This window comes from Varanus komodoensis, unplaced genomic scaffold (genome assembly GCF_004798865.1).
Source record: "Varanus komodoensis strain SLA01 unplaced genomic scaffold, ASM479886v1 scaffold14_1, whole genome shotgun sequence".
Taxonomy (NCBI): Eukaryota; Metazoa; Chordata; class Lepidosauria; order Squamata; family Varanidae; genus Varanus; species Varanus komodoensis.
Window position 1 is genome coordinate 17,297,648 of NW_025335438.1, and position 19,043 is coordinate 17,316,690.

Here is a 19,043-nt window from a genome sequence, read left to right on the forward strand (position 1 = left end):
TCCAGAAGGTGGTGCTGGGGGACTATGGCTCTGCACCATGGCAGCTATGCCATGGAGTACCGCAGGGGTCCATTTTATCCCCTTTGCTGTTCAACATTATTATTATCATTATCATTATCATTATTATTACATTTCTATGCCGCCCCTTGTCGAAGCCTCGGAAGGCTTACAACACAATAAAATACATTGAAATACAATAGAACATAATAAATTACCATTAAATACAAAAATACAAAAAATACATTGAGTTACAAACATAATAATATAAAATTAAAATTATCAGTATAAAATAAGTAAATAAATAATATAGGAGGAGAAAAGAGAAGGAAGAAGAAGTTGCCCTGGCCAGGTCATATATTTTAACAATTAAAATGATGTTTAAATAAAAAGGTCTTTACCTGGCGCCGAAAAACCAGTAACGACGGTGCCAGGTGGACATCTTTGGGGAGTGAATTCCATAGGTTGAGCGCCACCGCAGAGAAAGCCCTCCTCCGAGTACTTACTCTCCTAATTTCTTTCATGGAGGGTTCCCGGAGAAGGGACTCTCCCGCAGATCTCAAAGGGCGGTCGGGCATATACGGACGTAAGCGCTCGTTCAGGTAGCCAGGACCCAAGCCGTTTAGGGCTTTATAGGTCATAACACCTTGAATTGGGCCCGGACTTCAATGGGCAGCCAATGAAGCTGACGGAGGACTGGAGTCATGTGCGCATAACGCCCCGTCCCCATCAGCAACCTGGCAGCTCTATTTTGCACCAATTGAAGTGTTCGGACCATCTTCAAGGGAAGCCCCACGTAAAACGCGTTACAGAAGTCTAGGCGGGAAGTCACCAGCCCGTGTGTCACCATCGCCAGGCAGTCGAACTCCAGGTAGGGGTGCAGCTGATTAATCAGCTGAAGCTGAAGGAAGGTGCTCCTCGCCACCACTGTCACCTGAGCTTCCAAAGAAAGCTCTGGGTCGAGGAGTACTCCTAAGCTGCGGACCTTATCCCTAAGAGGGAGTGTTGCACCATTCAGGACCAGATCAAATCCACCCTCTCCGAAGCCTGATCCGCTAACCAACAGGACCTCCGTCTTGTCTGGGTTGAGTTTCAGTTTATTGGCCCTCATCCATTCCATTACCTTGGCCAAGCACCGGTTCAGCTCAGCCACTGCCTCACCTGGATTAGTGGAAAACGAGAGGTAGAGCTGGGTATCATCAGCGTATTGATGATTCCGCAGCCCACACCTCCTGATGACCTCTCCCAGCAGTTTCATATAGATGTTAAATAGCAGAGGGGATAGAATGGAGCCCTGTGGTACTCCATGGCATAGCTGCCATGACGCAGAGACATGGTCCCCCAGCACTACGTTCTGGAATCGACCGTTGAGATAGGAGCGGAACCATTGCAAAGCAGTGCCTCCAACCCCCAATCCCGCTAGCCTATCCAGAAGGATACCATGGTCGATGGTATCGAAAGCCACCGAGAGGTCCAGAAGAACCAACAGGGACGCACTCCCCCTGTCTCTCTCCCTGCACAGGTCATCATACAGGGTGACCAAGGCAGATTCAGTACTGTACCCGAGTCTGAAGCCGGACTGAAAAGGATCCAGATAATCAATTTCATCCAAGAGTGCTTGGAGTTGTCCCGCCACCTACATGAAACCGCTGGGAGAGGTCATCAGGAGGTGTGGGCTGTGGAATCATCAGTACGCTGATGATACCCAGCTCTACCTCTCGTTTTCCACCAATCCAGGTGAGGCAGTGGCTGAGCTGAACCGGTGCCTGGCCGAGGTAATGGGCTGGATGAGGGCCAATAAACTGAAGCTCAATCCAGACAAGACGGAGGTCCTGTTGGTTGGTGGATCAGGCTTTGGAGAGGGTGAATCGAACCTAGTCCTGAACGAGGTTGCACTCCCTCTTAGGGACAAGGTCCGCAGCTTGGGAGTGCTCCTTGACCTGGAGCTTTAACTGGAAGCTCAGGTGACAGCGGTGGCGAGGAGCACTTTCCTTCAACTTTGGCTGATTCATCAGCTGCTCCCCTACCTGGAGTACGACTGCCTCGCGACAGTGACACATGCGCTGGTGACTTTCCGTCTTGACTTCTGTAACGCGCTCTACGTGGGGCTACCCTTGAAGACGGTCCGGATACTTCAATTGGTTCAAAATAGAGCTGCCAGGCTGCTGACGGGGACTGGGCGTTATGTTCACATGACTCCAGTTCTCCGTCAGCTTCACTGGCTTCCCATTGAAGTCCGGGCCCAATTCAAGGTGTTGGTGATGACCTATAAAGCCCTAAACGGCTTGGGTCCTGGTTACCTGAAGGAGCGTTTACATCCATATATGCCCGGCCGCCCCCTGAGATCTGCAGGAGAGGCCCTTCTCCGGGAACCCTCCGTGAAAGAAATTAGGAGGGTGGGTACTCGGAGGAGGGCTTTCTCTGCGGTGGCGCCTAAGTTATGGAATGTGCTCCCCAGAGAGTTCCGCCTGGCGCCATCGTTATTTGTTTTTTGGCGCCAGGCAAAGACTTTTTTATTTAAGTGGCATTTTAATTGTTAATATTATTGGATTTTATCTGGCCAGGGCGGCTTATTTTATATTGGTATTTTTGCATTTTAACTTAATGTTTGTATTTTTTAATTTAATGTTATAATTATTCTTTAAACTTAATGTTGTAAGCCGCCCTGAGGCTTTGGCGAATGGGGCGGCATAAAAATGTTTAAATAAATAAATAAATAAATAAATTGCACACTTTGTAGGCAGAGATAATTATTTGGAAGCAGGATCCCATGTATTTGAGACAGGGAGCCACCTACTTATTGCAGTTGTCAGTTTATCAGCTGTACACTGGACAGAACAGAGTGGGTGTTTAGCTCCTCAGTTAGGGAGAAAAACTCTGTTTTCTCAGCAGCTGAGACACAATCTACATACCATTTTGTACAGTGGGACTTGATATGGTCACTTACAATAGCATATGGAAAATAGCCTTCTTTACACTTACAACTTGATCCAGCCATTATCACCTTATGCAGATTGTGTTATATAAGTATACAAATTAGGGTTTCTAGACTGGTGGCTATATTTGCAATTTTATTAAAGTGTCATTGATACTTTTGCATAACAGCTGCCATAAGGTAGGTGATTCATAAAGTGACTGCAGTGGTGATCAGGGTCACTCACAAAACACGTATTTCCCAGGAAGCAAACTAGTGATGGTAAAGAGAAGTAATTTTCCAAGTCAGATGTGGAGTCTTAACCCTAAACCACTAAAGCACTGTATTTTAAACCAAATAAGGATAGTGATAGAGGGCAGCACTTCATTTTGCAGCATACTTCATCCTACTTATTATTTTCAATTAAACAAGATCTTAAGAAGCTCTACAAAAATCACAACTGGGATGGGAAAACCTGTGTAAGAAAAGGAGTGTCTACCGACACCTTGGTGCCCTTGAGCACCACAGTGGAGACCCCCCTTATAAGTGTTAATGTGCTGTTGCGAAGCTGTGCAATTCAATGGTGCCCATTTGAGCTCCAGAGAGTAAGTTTTGGTAGGTTCCTGCAGAAAGGGATCACCTTCAGAATGCAGGATTGTTATGAGTGATAAGGATATCCTGAGTCATAGCTGTAGTTTTTGGGGAACTGTATTTGAGGATCACAATTGGGGCACAAAATTATTGCGAGACATGTGCCTGGGAGGAGAGTGACCCAAGCTCCTAGGAGAGTGCATGGTTTGCATAAAGAAGTGACTGGGTTCAGTCACTAGCACCTCCAGTTAAGCTAACATCAGGCAGAAGGGATGTGAAAAGCTTCTGCCTGAGACCACTGCCAAGATGTAATACTGGGCTGGATGAATAACTAGTCTGAGATGTTACAAGACTGCTCTGCTTTGGTGAGCAGACTAGCAGCTCAAATCTTTCAAGTAACATTAGGATTACTGTACATGCTGTCCACTATTAAGTGCAGGGTGGAGTGGTTCAGTGTAATTATCCATGACATAAACATATAGAAATGCATTGTTCAGATTGGCATTTGTAATCTCAGTTCAGCTATGCAAAAGCTACGCTTTTATCTTGCCAAACTACAATTCTGATCCTCAGCATGCCTGTAGTGAAGTAAGTACCACGGATGTCAATAGGGCTGACCTTCAATACTTATGTTTAATAGAATGGTATAAAACCTTAACCATTTAATGGAAGACAGGTGTTTGATTCTGCACAGACTCTGGGTCTAATTGTCTGGTGTAAGCACAAATATGAAAATGTTACTTTAGTCATGTCTGAATTGTGCAAGAAACTTACATGATTTGCTTCCAATGAGGAGTGTAACTTTGTGCAGCACTCCCAGGTCCACAGCATCAATCTGACCTGTAAATGACTGAAAACATCCAGTGGTATTTAGATAAGGATGTAACTTATGAAATACTATTTTTAAAGATGTTTTAGGTTTGTAAATGCATGGCACAACATCTGCAAAGTGCCGCTTGCCCACTGCTGCCCCCAATGACTGCAAGATAAACATTTACCGCATCATCTTGCTGAGTTGTAGAAGGTAATGACAGTAAAAGTACTCTGTCTTCAGTGTCTCCATTGGTTCCATATACGCACAGAGACAAATGAACCAAGTTTATGTTGCTCAAAGGTTCATTGCAAAATACTTTTACATCATATGTAACCACTGTAAAATAAAAGGGAAGATAAAATCTGATAGAACAGCTTGCCTAATCATTCCATAATGTGTTGCTTTAAAATGATTCCTTCTATTTGCTACATGTTAGTCTTAGCTGAAGAGACTTCCTGACAACAGGCTCCACGCAGGCACAAAGCCAATAAATATGATGCACAGAGACCACAAAGAACTTAACTTAGTGGAATCAAACACATTTTAACTGGTTGTTTCTATATTCCCAAAGGTATGTCACCCTCGCTCTTTCTTTATCTGCCATTGAGAAAAGCATGGCAGGAGACATCCCTGTAAAAGAGGCCTTTGGGCTAACATGTGGAATGAGCAAACCTATGTTTTTCACTTTCTATGACACTTGCATCTATTCAAATACACATTTGTTCCATTTGCTGTTTCCACATCAGTTAAAAGTTGTAACTTTCATGCACTTATATGTACACAGTTTTGTATGCATTTTTCATCACATAACCGAATCACAGAATTAAAAGTGTGAAAAGTGAATGACAGTCATGTTCTAGTTCACATATCAGTTTAGAATGTGTGAATTAATTTGGTTCAAATTGGAAATAAGTTACTTTCTTTTCCGTCTCCAGCTAAAATAAATGATTTGTGTGAATCTAAGTAGTAATGCCATTCTTAAACAACCCATATAGTATATAACAGCACTGAAGAAACATCCTTCTAAACAACTCCTATCTAAATATCTAATTTGGTTTATTTTAGTTCATGTGGATACAGCCTGAGTCAGCATTGTGATTTGTTTCATTTATCATAGTGGGAAAGTGTTGATAAACAAATAAGCATGATGAACTGTACTTGTTTGTACTGTCTGATCTTGAGATACAAAGTTAAACCATGAAACATAATGTCAGCATACTTAGATACGCTATTCAGTCCAAGAGTCCATGATGACATTTGTACTTTGGGGTGGGGGGTAGGAATTTATTCTGACATATCGGGTTAGATACAGAGTTCCTGCAAACAGAATTCTGCTTATTGAGTACTACCCATCAAGAACATGATCAGACAGTTTTTGTTGATTTCCTTTTCACATGCCACCTCCTGTACTCTCCTAAATCTGCTCCAATGCACTGGGGAGCTTATGGAACTGTGTAAGAGGTTGCTTCAGGGGCATAAAGTGAATGGGAACTAGCCTTTCTCCTTTCCACTTTATTGGCTCCAAGTCTCTTCCATTTAAAGGCAGTATTAGGGGTGGCTCACTTCTCCAGATCTCTGGGAGATGTGGGCTAACTAAATGTGAAGTGACAATAGGTTCATGATAAACAGAATGTGCAACATCAACATTCCCAGATCCATATTTATTGCTATTAATTTCAGTTCCACTGCGCTACTAGCAATACAGTCTAGAAGTATCTGTAGTCGCAGGGAAAGTCTGACAGTACGAGTTCAAGATCTGGATCTGATCACATACGGAAAAAGCTCAATCTGAGCACAATGAAACCATCACATTAATACTTCACCACATGCACTAAGTCAGGGGAATCCTTCCATTCATCACTCAATGTCACATTTGCCTTGAGAAAAGACCTTCATTGTAATCAATTTGTGCTACTGTTTCCTCTCAGCCAAATTGGTTTGTAATGTTAGTAATAATACACTAAGGATTTCTTGAGAAGACAACTCTTTACCAACATCTGAACATGATTTTATTGTGTGAAAGAACTGAATAGTAGATGGGTGATTGGTTTACAATGTTGGAACTCAGTTATATTGTGGGAGTACTGGGCAGTCAAATTCATAAACCAATCATTTACAGAGATTTTAAGTCTATATGGCCCCTCTAACTTCAATTAAATTGAATTAAGTTAAACCTAGTACTTTGAATAAACTAGGTAAGGCTACTAATATTCATGATTAAAATAAGGAATTTTCCAGCATTGATTATAAATATCCCCAAATTTCTGGAATGCAATTCAGATTCAGTTCATTCTCTAATCTGGTTTCTTATATACTATCACATACAGATCTGTAAATCTGCACTCTAACAGTGGAATTGAGTGCATTCTTGGATACACAGTATAGCCCATTATGGATAGGGCATCATAAATAATTGTAAAACCAACTGGGAAGAAAAGAAAATTTGCGTAGTACATAGGATAGGCACGACCCATTTAATGTTAAGATAAAACGTCCTTCACATGGTTTTTATTGCAGTTATCTACCTGCACAAAGTTGATTAAACATTGCTTTTTAGTTGCTCAATGAATTAGGTGCTTCAATTTGCATATTGCCATACCATCAACATAAGTACATTTTTGATATAATGAATAAAGTGTAAGGTGATATATGACCTATTATACAAAACCCCCTATTCATTGAAACTGCTTGGATATTACTTCCCTCGTCTCATCACTATAGATGAGTCTCAGTGCCCATCATTATTTCATGCAATACCTAGCTATGGTAATCCTGTTATTTTCAGGATTCCCTTCTGCTTCTGGATATTCAGTTAACGTTCTTACATACAGGCTTGGAATGAAGGGTCAGCAAAATGTTGAAGACAAGTCCCATTCCTATTCTCAGGAAAAGTACTACGCCAACTGCTAAAGGCACAACTACTTCTTTTTACAGTAACACACAGGAACCAGAGCAACTTCAGGAAATAAACAGACTGTTAATTCTCAGCCTCATTAATTAAAGCATTTCTTTAACATTTACTCAGTAATTAAACCAGTTAAAGCTTGTGCTTGAAACATAAACACACTAGCCTTCTTTCTTCCTCGTGTATGCACATGAACACACACAGACTGAGGATGTAGTTATGCTACAGTAATTCAAAACAGTAACATTTTATAATACATATCTATTAAAGCCATGTGTACTAAAACCATATCATTGTATGAAATGCTTAATCAAAAACAATCTGTCTTGGTTAGGATTTGAACTGCAATATCAGATAAAGTCTATAAGCTAACAATAGTTTATACCTACCTGAAAGTGCTTCCCTTAATGGCCACTCAACAGGGAACTCGATCCATCGGTCTCCATTAAGAAGAGGAAGCGTTTTATTTATAGACAAACTAAAGGTATCCAGGGTTACTGTGTTCTGCATTTTACAGTGATGAAACAACTGGAATATGCTTTCTCCCAAGTGATGAACCCCAAGATTCACTTTATACAGCATTCCCAGATCAGATGGGAAATGCACCTAGAAGGAAGCAAACATCATTGATCTTTACAGTGATTCAACAGGCTTTGAAAAGTATAGTGAAATGGTATTTTAAAGCTTTCTAGAATTCCTTCTGATGTCAGAGGGAGCACAAATGGCCAATAAAGCTCTGGAAATCTCACTGACAAGTCCCTGTTTTCATGAGATATTGAAGAACTCAGGGCCTGCCAAATAAAGTTATGGCTTGAGGTAAAGGACAAGGGAGTGTCACTTCCACTCCACATACAGACACAGACCAGATTAGTAGTGGAATCTTACTTGAGACAGCAGTCTGGCTTAGGGGATGCAGGTTGCAGACTAGCTTAACGGGTTCAGAAGAAAGATATCATTGTTGTCCTACTCCCCAGCATCTGCAACATGAGGCATTCACATAATTCTGGCTAATGGTAGAGCTAGCCCTGAAGTAACTGAAGGCTAAATTAAGCATCCACTAGATTGTGTCTATCTGTTATTCCTATAAAATGTATATGCATGATGAAACACAAAGATGACAAATAATATATATCATTTTACATCAAATGTTATATTGTCCTCAGCTTGATCAGCTACTTTGCTCTTCAAAGAAATTGGTTCAGATTTGCCATTTTTTCCATAAAACACCATAATCAGTTTAGAAATGTTTTCCCAAGACTTTTCAGATTCTTTTGCTGAATCTTCACGACACTTTGTGAAATAAATCTTCCATGAACCTTCTGAAAAAATAAAACAGAAGAGCATTATTGGACATATAACCAAAGAGGTTTTTTTCTGGTGTACATTCTGGATGTTGACACTTAAGTCTGTGGGCCACATCTGTCTACCTGTACCAGTGCCCAGAAAGCCCCGATGGTATCTTTCATCTTAACTGTTAATCAGTTGTGATTTCCTGGTATGTGCACAATCATTTTCCCATTCTTTGTAGGCTGAAATGCCTTTTCTAAGGCTTAACTATTGATAGTAATAAGAGTTAAACTAAAATATACTGGGAGGAGGCATAGGAGGTTTAGCCTCACTTCTGTTTAACTTTTCCCCACCAAACACTAGAACGGAGCCGCCCGAAAGCTTCTGCATAACTGAATTTGGCCCTCAGATTTATAGAGTTTTGCTGCTCCTGGATTAAATTAACTAGTGGTAGAAGATATTAAGCTTTAAAATATGAACTCTTATTCACACTAAATTGTATCAGACATATATTTAAACCTAATTGATAGCATTGCCATAATAAAAAATAAAAAGAAAAGTGTTTTGATAGACAATTTCCATTCAGTCAGACTGACATTCAGTTTGACTGCCGTGATATAGCATTACCTGATTTCATTTGTTGTCTCTGCAACAGTGAGTCAACTTCAATTTTCCTTTCTTGAATTTCTAATTAAAAGAAGATAGAAGATCACATTTATGTGTTTGTGTGTAAAGGGATATCTAGATTATTGTGCATGTCTAGATGGGATACTAACATACTTTGTATTTTATTATCAAGTGTTTATATTTAATCTTGTAGACTTTGGGACAGAATCCTAGGGGAAATGAATAGAATATGTTGCGTGTGTGAAAGGACCCATTCAGCCCCACTGGGCCCCACTACAGTTCACATTATCAATCATAGCCATATTCATACCTTGGATATTTCCCAACATTTTGTGCGTGTGTGTGTGTGTGTGTGTGTGTGTGTGTGAGAGAGAGAGAGAGAGAGAGAGAGAGAGAGAGAGAGAGAGAGAGAGAGATTAAGTCTGCAGAGCTAAGCAAAAGGAGGTTAAAACTCTTTCTACACATGCCATTTCCCAACTTAAATCACCTACCATAAGTGTTATTGAATTGATACTGTACCAATCCTCTTTCCTGTAGCTAACAGCAAATTTTAGGAGGGGCAATTTTCAAGGAACTGGCATTGGAAGGGTTAAATCAGCCCATAGGCTTGATCCAAACTTGGCTGACCCATTCTTTAAGCAATGCAAAGCAAAGCAAAAAGCAAAGCAAAGGGATATCCAAGATAGTTGTGTAGTTTCTTAGCTCAAGGGATTTTTAGATGAGGCAGAACATATAAATCCTTCTATCTGAAAACTGCTCAGAAATTCAGTTGGTCCCAAATGCTTCAGCCAGACTGTTGACTGGCATGGAATATAGTGGTTGGCTGCTTTGGGCGCTCATTGTCAAGGACTGCTATCTGGAATTCATCAGAATAAGAATGTGAAGCACATCAAAGGGAAATTGGGGAGGATGGGGTGTGCCATGACACTGAGAGGAAAGAAGCGCATGTGCTTATCCCAAGGCCAGATGCATCAGGCAGTTCCTGAGAATATTCAAGATATACAGCAGGCAGGGAGGGACCATGAACATGGCTGTTTCTCAGATGTAGACCAAGCAATTGTAGCTCTTGACCCCATGATGAGGCATCACAGAGGTAAGCAGTCCAATTAGATGATCAGCATGTAGAAAGGAGGCACGCATACTTTCAGTCTGTCCCTCTCAAAAGGGATGGGGCCCAGACATGTTCATAAGGAGGGTCCCAGAAGGTGATTACTAGATTGGGTTCAACAAACTGCTCTGTGCATGCTCAGAGAGTCATCCCAGGTGACTGGTGATTTGGGGTTCATAAAGAACACTGTGCAGAGAAAAAGTTCTGTGGCTTCTTAATGTTTGAAAGAGGAACCGCAGCTCACAACAGGTGTCTTGAGTGCTTTTTTGGCAGAAATGCAGGGTAAAACATAAAGAAATAAATTTTATGTATCAAATTTAGCATGGTGTTATGTGTCAGGGAGCACTGACTTAAGGTCTCATCTGTAAGATTACTGCTGCAGGGATGTGTAAAGATACGTCTACAAAGCCTTTGCCATTACTAGCCAGCTTTCCTTGTCTGCACTGACAAGGCAAAGGAGGTAGGCAGGGTCCTTTTCCAAGTGTACCAAATCAGGTTTCATGGAGAACACTATCTAGCATAACTGACTTTTTCAAAAGTTCTTCAAGAAGCTTGAGATAAGCTATAAAGGGGAGTAATTTTGCCTATCACTTACAAAGCCTATTTTACCTATGTTCAATATACTGAACCTTTCTCCTTAGTAGCTGGAATGTTTATATACATTCTATACTATTACAGGAACTTAGCCAATGGCTGAGAATAGGATAGGCTTCAAGCAACTGCTGACAGGAACAGATCCCATTAACCATTATTCCATTTGGTAACAGTTTATTGATGTTCTTTATGCTAACTGCTATGCTGGCTTGTGCTGTTGCTGTGGTAAACTGCATGATGCTCTTCTGATATAAAAGGTTTATAAGAAATAGGAAAAGCTATGTGTTCTGTAGTTTTAGAACAGATTCTCAGGAAATAAGCAATGTCTCAAATAATTCTGACCTGTAACATTCAGAGCTACTGAGGTGTATTGTTTCCTATCAGTCTTGTCTTTTAGCCATGTCTGAGCAATAAACAGTGTCTCTTTTCCTGGAAACTTTGGCTCTTTCACAATAATCTTTTCGAGGTGCCAGTCAGAACCCTTTCCTTTTTCCACAAGAAGTTCATGCAGAGTCCCAATATCTACTGCTTTGACTTGGAAAACATCCACCTGGAAGGATCACAATGACCATGTAGAGACTTTAATTACAGAATTGACTGGACTATCATAATATAAAACTGTCAAACATCTAAATACAAGACAGAACAGGGTTAATTTTTCCTTCTTATTTTATGTTGACAGGCAATAATGAGAATACCTAAGAGTCACCAATTCTGCAAGGAGAAAAATAATGTTATACAACATTGACTTCCAAACAAAATTAATTGATATATACTATAGCAGCTGTTTTTGCCTTTGGGGTGTGTGTGCATGGGCACACACATAAAATAGATAACAAGAAGCTCCTATAAGCAGAAGGCACATTGTGTTGGATTCAGATCTGCTGCTCTGTGAACAGAAAGGCTTCTCCCATTTGGTGGAGAGTTTGGTGGCTCTTGCTACATGATCTGGAAACTCCTATGGGCAGAAGAGAAAGGAGGTGATTTTAGCCTATTTCTCCTTCCCTCTGCATCCTCCAACACCATCTCCCATGTTGTTCCAGAAGGTTTCCCAACCCAGGCCTCTAAAGCAGATTTGCCTTCTCTGCCAACTTGCTACAGGGCTCCACTTTGCAGAGTTCTGATGAGTTCAACCCATAACATTTAGCTGTATGCACAAATACAATTTTGATGGGTAAAGCTGAACTGAGGGATGATTTCCCTGATATGCAAATGCAGGCTTACACAAGTGACAACATATCAAAACACCTGCTTCTTCTGAATACCCTGGTGGAATTCACAATTCACTGCGTAAATCCCATTATGTTTAATTGGACAAGTCTGAGATAAGCAGGTTATGATGGTGGTTGGATAATCTATATAGTCACAAAACTGATTTATTGTTCAAGCTGTTAACAAGCTAGCTATGTCCTACTTAAAGTGGAATGTCCTTTATTTAAAGGGTTGTCAGTCCAAGTTTGACATAAAGATAAAGAACAGTCAGAAGGGAGAGCAGGAGACCTGAAGTTGCCCATCAGCAGTGAGCACCAGGATGGCAGACTGCAGACACAGGTCACTCTCCTTGTTATTAGGGTGGGATGTGATGGGTTTCTATTTATATTGTACTAATCATTTCTAAACTTGTATCTGCACCTATTCAAATTTTATGCAGAACTGTGCCCTCTACTGTCTTATTTTTCAGTGATCCATTTTCTGATTTTTTGCAATGTATACATGACCACCCTATGTACAACACTGAAACAACCTCTGCACTGAAAGAGAAATTTGCTGTATAATACTTCATAACATTCTCATTGAATTTTTCAACATGAATGACACAGGTGAAATATAGGAAGAGATTTGTGAGGGATCCATTTTTGTGGTGGGCAATCTCTTGAATTTCCTGGAGGCAGCTCCCTGGACTTCGCTCTCCTTTGTTGTGATCATGAATCCAGATTCCTGAAGAGCACACCCAGTGTTAATGTGGTGCCTGCCAGAAATCAGGCCCATATGAATGCTGCAGAAGTGGCATCCCTCTTCCATGTCATATGCAGCAGCCTTTGGTTGTGCTGCTGCACACAACACAGAAGAAAGGTTGCTGGTTCCACAACTTTCATTCCAGGAGTGTTCATGAACTTCTTGTTGGCTTGGCTTGCTTTCAAAGACAGAACTAAGCATGAGAGTGACAGATTCAGTGGAGCATCATTAAAGAATCACGGGGAACAAAAACCTGCTATAACGAATCAACATGACTGCCCTTCCAGTGATGAGTACATAATGCTGGAAAGTGTTCCTTCTCTGAGAGCTTCTCTACATGAAGCATTTAACCTGATGCTTCAACAAGGCAGTGGTAGCAGAGGCTGCGTCCTCCTATTCCTCCTCCTGTTTTCTTTTCAGGAGTAAGAACACATCCTTTATTGGTGGGTTTTTACCTCCAGGAATTATCTTTCTTTGCCTTTCTGTATGTTCATTTAAGGAACCACAAGGTGGTGCACAATTACAGAAATACATGAGCTAGAACTTATTTTAATATGATTTAACATGATAGCTAAATAATAGATCATTATCCCAACCCAAAAAAGCAAGAAATTGAGCGGAGAGCATGGTAGAGGCCCTTATAGATGATGATGTCCTGTTAAGCTCCACAGGCTACCGTAAGTGAAGTTACAAGCATGTAATAAAAGTATCATGAAGAGAAGCTCTGAGAAAAAAGAAGATCAAAGTTCCAAATTGGCATTTTATTGCTCTCATGGAAGCAAGCAAATTCCTTTGAAATGCCACTTAAAACCATAGCAAACCTTTTCATACTTTTCCCATCCACTATAAGAAATATTTCAAGTTTCATATAGTGCGTCTGTGTGTGCATGAGCATGGAAGGTCACCTTCATGTACGGCTGTGGTTCCCTAGACCCCATGTTCTGAGAATTCTAATTGACATCTTTTAACCTGAGTTGACTGTATCCTGCACTCATCAATGTCAGACCTGAAGGCTTTCTCTTTTTTTTTCACTGCAGCAGTAGTGAATAACAGAAGCAGCAGGTTCTCAGTAAACAGTCCCTACATAAACATCACATACCCTCAGCAGTCCAGACTTGGATGTTGTTGATGGCTAGTTAGCAAAAATATTCCTAGCAGAAATTAAAATGGTAAATCCAGACACATTCTGTATCTCTCCTCTTGAAGTCCTGAATGTCAAATGTTTTCCTACCAGCCTCAATTCATAGTCATTTACTATAATCCCAACATTCCATTTTAAATATTTTTACTGGAATTTAGAGGAAGCGATTAACCAGGCTTCAGGGTGGTTTTTCTTTTTTCTGGTTAACTGAGATTCATGAATCCCAGTTTGTGCCCTGATTATTCTTTTCTTTCTTTTGTAGATGTTTCATTTCTGAAAATAGAATTACAGAGATGGATCCTGGTGGAAGAGGCATAAAGTGTAGCTTCCTTACATTCAAAACTGGGACATCTATGAATAGATATAGCTGCAATAGGACCACACATATAGCTAGTTCTTGCCAATCTTCCTCTTTTAGACATTGAAGCTATATTTTCAATGCATTCTTTCTCTGAGGGGCCCTTCTTTTAACTTCTTATACATGCAATATCAGTAGATAGAACTGGAAAAATAGGAAAACTTTTTACTTTTATTTTTTTTAAAAAGAACTGAAACATTATTAATATGTCACTTAATTAAGCTTAATTTCTTTGTTAATTATAAAAGCATCCTTGTTTTAATGTTTAAAGGAAACTGGAATTACAATGCTATGAACTTAATATAAGGAAATATTATTCACAGCATTGTCACTGAATGAGTAGATGCACAGATGCAGTTTTGCAAAAAGAAGGCTTCATAGACTTGCAACTTGTAGCTTAAGCTGGGCAACCTGTTCTTATGTTATAGCAAACTTCCTCAGACTGGCCCATCCAGGTGTGTTGGAGTAGGACTCCCATAATTTCCAGCCAGTGTTCCTGATGGCTGTGTCATGGCATTCTTGGGGACAGAGAGGCCACTGTGGGAACCATAAAGAGCAAGAGCTGTTCACAGGAAGCCACTGTGCCAGTACCAGCTGCTACAATAATATGCACAAAAGATATTTAAATTGTTACACAGCTATTTTAAAGAGCCATCAAAGAAAAACATTATTTGTATAATTTCTCCATTTGTTCTTTTGGGAATTATGGATAGATTTTGGCAGAGGTGGGGAAAATACTGTACTTCACTACATTGGCTCAGCTGTGGATGACACATTCCAGAGGAGACACCCACTCTGCCCCATGACCTTTTTCTTTGGGAGTGGCTGGGGTGGGGGGTCTTGCATGAGTTTTCTTTAACATCTGTATAAAACTGATGAATGAAGTTCTTCATAGATGTGGGCTGGAATGTGGTCACTATGCTAATAATTCCTGGTTTTATCTCTCCATTTGATATAGGCTGGAGGATCCAAACTCATGAAAGATCAGCTGAATATGTGTGAAGAAACTGAAGGCTATGCTTTCCTTGAGGTTCATAACCTGGGGCTATAGCTTAATCCCTGATGTCCGGGTGACCTAGGATACATTATGCTAGATAATCCGGCCGCAGCAGCATTTTTCAGGAAACAGATAAGCTGGAAGTGGGGCTGTGCTAAGTAAATCCACTGTCAATGTCGTATGGGTAATAAAGATCCTTCCCTTGTCCAACCTCAGGGTGAGGTCTTATATTCCACAAACATTATATGGCCTCAAATATATTTCCATTATAAAAATCCCTGAGAGCAGCCACTCTCCTAACGATCTGAGTAAGTCCAGCTGATCTTCTGCAGATCGAACAGTTCATAGAGAGGATATGTGGTCGAATGTCTTTCTGTAGTGAAGAGCAGGTGTGCCTTCATAAATATTACCTATAGCATCAGATACGATCATGGCATATTTCTTAGGGAGCCCACTGTAGATGTTTTAAATCTAAAAGTTTACATACTACAAAGTATAGTACTTGAAGGATTGACCTGAATACCAGAAGCTGATAGCAAGTTTGGGTGAATATAGTTATTTCCAAAGTATAGTCAGTAGCATAATCAATTACTTGCATCAAATAAGCAGTGATTGAATCATTTATTACAAAATAATTTGATAGCATTTACATTTTAAAGAATCTAGGTCATAATCCTAAGCATATTTTCCTGGAATAAGGGTCACTGAATACAGCGCTACTTTCTCCTCAGTAAACATTCATAGGTTTGTACTACTTGCTACAATCACAGCAAAGCACAATTTTATTTGTGAAAAACTGTACTGAAGATTCAGTGTAGTAGTGTGTGGTGCGATTTTGATCACTTGGATGATTACTGATTTAAAAACAATAGAATTAGGCAATTAAAAGAGCTGAACTTTTGATGTTCATATTTTCATTCAAAGCACATTTATGCATTGTTTTTCAAAGGCATGCTAAGACAAGTGCATAGCAAACATTATTGTTATACATGCAGTTTTTAGAAGGTAAGACATTGCAAACTAATAAAGTTGTGAGCTGGCACTCCTGACAACTTACCTTCCCCTTGGCAAAACTGTCCTCCCCATTCCTAGGCAATTTCCTCCTGCCAGTGTCTCCTATCGATCCTTTCAAAGTGACATACACATCTGAATCTGTTCCTGACTTTGGGGATGAGCCCGTAGAGATGTACAAAGTGTAAGGCTTAACTGAAGAAAATGAAAGAGGCACTAAATCTCATGCATAAATGCATACAATTAATGAGCATAATATTTCCATTCTTAGATTCATAGAGCTAGAAGCAGCCTTGGAGGTCAGCTAGTCTTTCACTGCAGAAGCTGCAGTGACATTACTGCACTCCTGACAGATGGCTGTCTACTCACAACAGTCTGCTCTGCTGCTGAACAGCTCTTGCCATTGGGAAGTTCCTCCTCACATTTAGCCTAGCCCAGCTGCCCTGCAACTTCCACTCAGCAATACAGCAGGGTCTACTCCATCCTCTGCGTGGCAGGGTTGAAGACTTTGTTCATGTCCTGCCTTAATCTTCTCTTGCCCAGGCTAAACACACCCAGCTTTTTCAGCCATTTTTCATAGGAGTTGGTTTGTCAAGATGGCATTTAGCATGCCCTCCCACCCCATAAAAGTGGGAAGAAGCAGGCCATACTCAGTGTGAAATCAGCTGGAGGATGAGTGCATGAGTGAAGGTGAGAGAAAGGGACTACTGGCTGCAAATGAGGGAATCCATACAGAAGGCAGTCCTAGCAGAAGCACACTTCCTGATATCATCTTCTACAGAATGACTAAACCTTCTCAGGGAGCAGGGATTATATAAAAGCCTGTCTTTCTGTAGCCCTTTCTTTGCTCAACACCTGTTGGTGAGGAAAAAAGCATCACAAACAGTAATATTTTCAGGAATTATCATCTGTGTTTGTGGAGCACAAAATGTAATCTTTATACAGTTTTGCAGTTACACAGTGCTCTTATCCTAGCTGGTTGTTCACTGAAAACAACTGCTAGGATAAGAGTTAGTAAATATTAGCTAACTCTTCCTAGTAAAACTAACAAACTCTTGTGACTTTGCTAGCACTGATCTGTCACCTGGCAGCAGCCATTCAGTCAGGATGCAGCAGAAAGAAGCATGGGAAGCCAGGGTACTCCAGGACCATGCAGAGCAATGGTTGCCTTCCCATTCCAGAAGTGTCATTGCCCTGCCATCTTTCATACCATTTTATGTCTCCAGCTCCCCAGCTATCATTGTCTTCCACTTGTAACCCTCCTATGGTTTCCTACAGCTTTTTTCCTTCAACAAATCATATGTTAAGAAAGAAGAGAGTTTGTCACTGCATAATATCTTTTCATTGGTAGTGCTAGGAGACTGTGTGGTATAGTGGTTAAGAGCACAGGACTGAGTCTTGGGAGATCTGGGTTCTAGTCTTTGCTCATCCATGGAGCCCACTGGATGTCTTTGGGCTGGTCTCAGACTCTCAGCTCAACCTACCTCATAGGGTTGTTGTTGTAAAGAAAAGATTGAGAGCAGGAGAAGGATAATAATGTAAGTCACTTTAAATTTGTTAAAAGAAAAAAGAAGGATAGAAATCTGATAAACAGATAGAACTTCTGAGTGGGAATATTCCAGCTGCTCATTATAATATCTATTATGAAGCTGAGTGTTGTTGACTGAATTTACTTATTTTAATCTTTCCCTTGCTTTCCCTTCATGTCATCTCATTTAGATTTTAAGCCTGTGGCCACAGGCTGTCCTGTTTTTAATTGTTCATATGGAAGCTTCTATGGGATATTTTTGGTTGAAAAAGGGGGGAAATACACCTAGAGAATGAATGAATGAATGAATGAATGAATGGATATTTCTGACAAGTAACGAACCTGATAAAAACTGGCTGCCAGCGGTGAGAATGGGAAATTCAGCCACTGTGCATCCTTCACCTTCTGAAAAATCCTGGAGGCATGGGAATTCTAGAATTTCTTTACTTGTTCTATTCTGAAGCTTGACCTGTACATAAAGTAGAAAAATGATATGGGCATCATTAGTCTGAAGATCAATCTATTTTGTTCTTTTAAATTATTTACTTCTTGTCTAGCATGCTCTGTGTCAAAAGATTTCAGGGTGAGATTCTATCTACCATGTCTAGAATTAATATATCTAAATGAATGCAATAGAATAGATTAAAAATGACACACATATGAAATATATGCTATTTTATCCAGCTAGAGTACAAAAAAGTTTCTGTTTTTAAAAACACAAAACCAAACATCCCTACATTTTTCATTTTAATACTGGTATCCTCCATTTGGCCTTGTTTCTTTACAAAGTTTAAAATGTGCATCATAATGATCATGAAGATAATTACACCTTGCTCTCAGAAATGGCCAGCAGGATTTTGGATATTTCTAAAAGACCTATACACAAATACACTTCGAGCGTTACATTAGAAACTGAATTTGAAACTCCTCCAAGTAGCAGAGGAGGGAGCAGGAGAGCTGTTATTTCTTTTCCTTTCTTTTTAAAGAAAATTGAAAAGCCTACTAGGTGTGTGGAACTAAAGTGTGTGTGTGTGTGTGTGTGTGTGTGTGTCCATGTCCTCTGGGACTATGATGCATATCTGTAGGATGGGTTTTTTTTTTAAATGTCTCATTGTAGGTGTTATGGTCATTTGACAAAGGACCTTTGGCAGTATCTTCTGTTGCCTTAGAGCTTGAATGCACTTGACGAGACTTTAGATAAACAGAGCTCTGTTG

The 19,043-nt window shown here is 40.3% G+C and overlaps 1 protein-coding gene across 1 annotated transcript in view; it reads right to left on the bottom strand.

Annotated features, from left to right (window-relative positions):
• Nucleotides 1-19,043, bottom strand: part of RP1 (RP1 axonemal microtubule associated) — a 211,587-nt gene that overhangs the window by 8,831 nt on the left and 183,713 nt on the right. Inside the window, exons 46-53 of the mRNA XM_044424207.1 lie at nt 18,171-18,297; nt 16,347-16,495; nt 11,180-11,387; nt 9,136-9,195; nt 8,362-8,540; nt 7,611-7,827; nt 4,495-4,652; nt 4,277-4,352 (exon numbers count right to left, since the gene is read on the bottom strand). Coding sequence (XP_044280142.1) covers nt 4,277-4,352; nt 4,495-4,652; nt 7,611-7,827; nt 8,362-8,540; nt 9,136-9,195; nt 11,180-11,387; nt 16,347-16,495; nt 18,171-18,297 — 1,174 coding nt within the window. The remainder of the gene's footprint in view (nt 1-4,276; nt 4,353-4,494; nt 4,653-7,610; nt 7,828-8,361; nt 8,541-9,135; nt 9,196-11,179; nt 11,388-16,346; nt 16,496-18,170; nt 18,298-19,043) is intronic.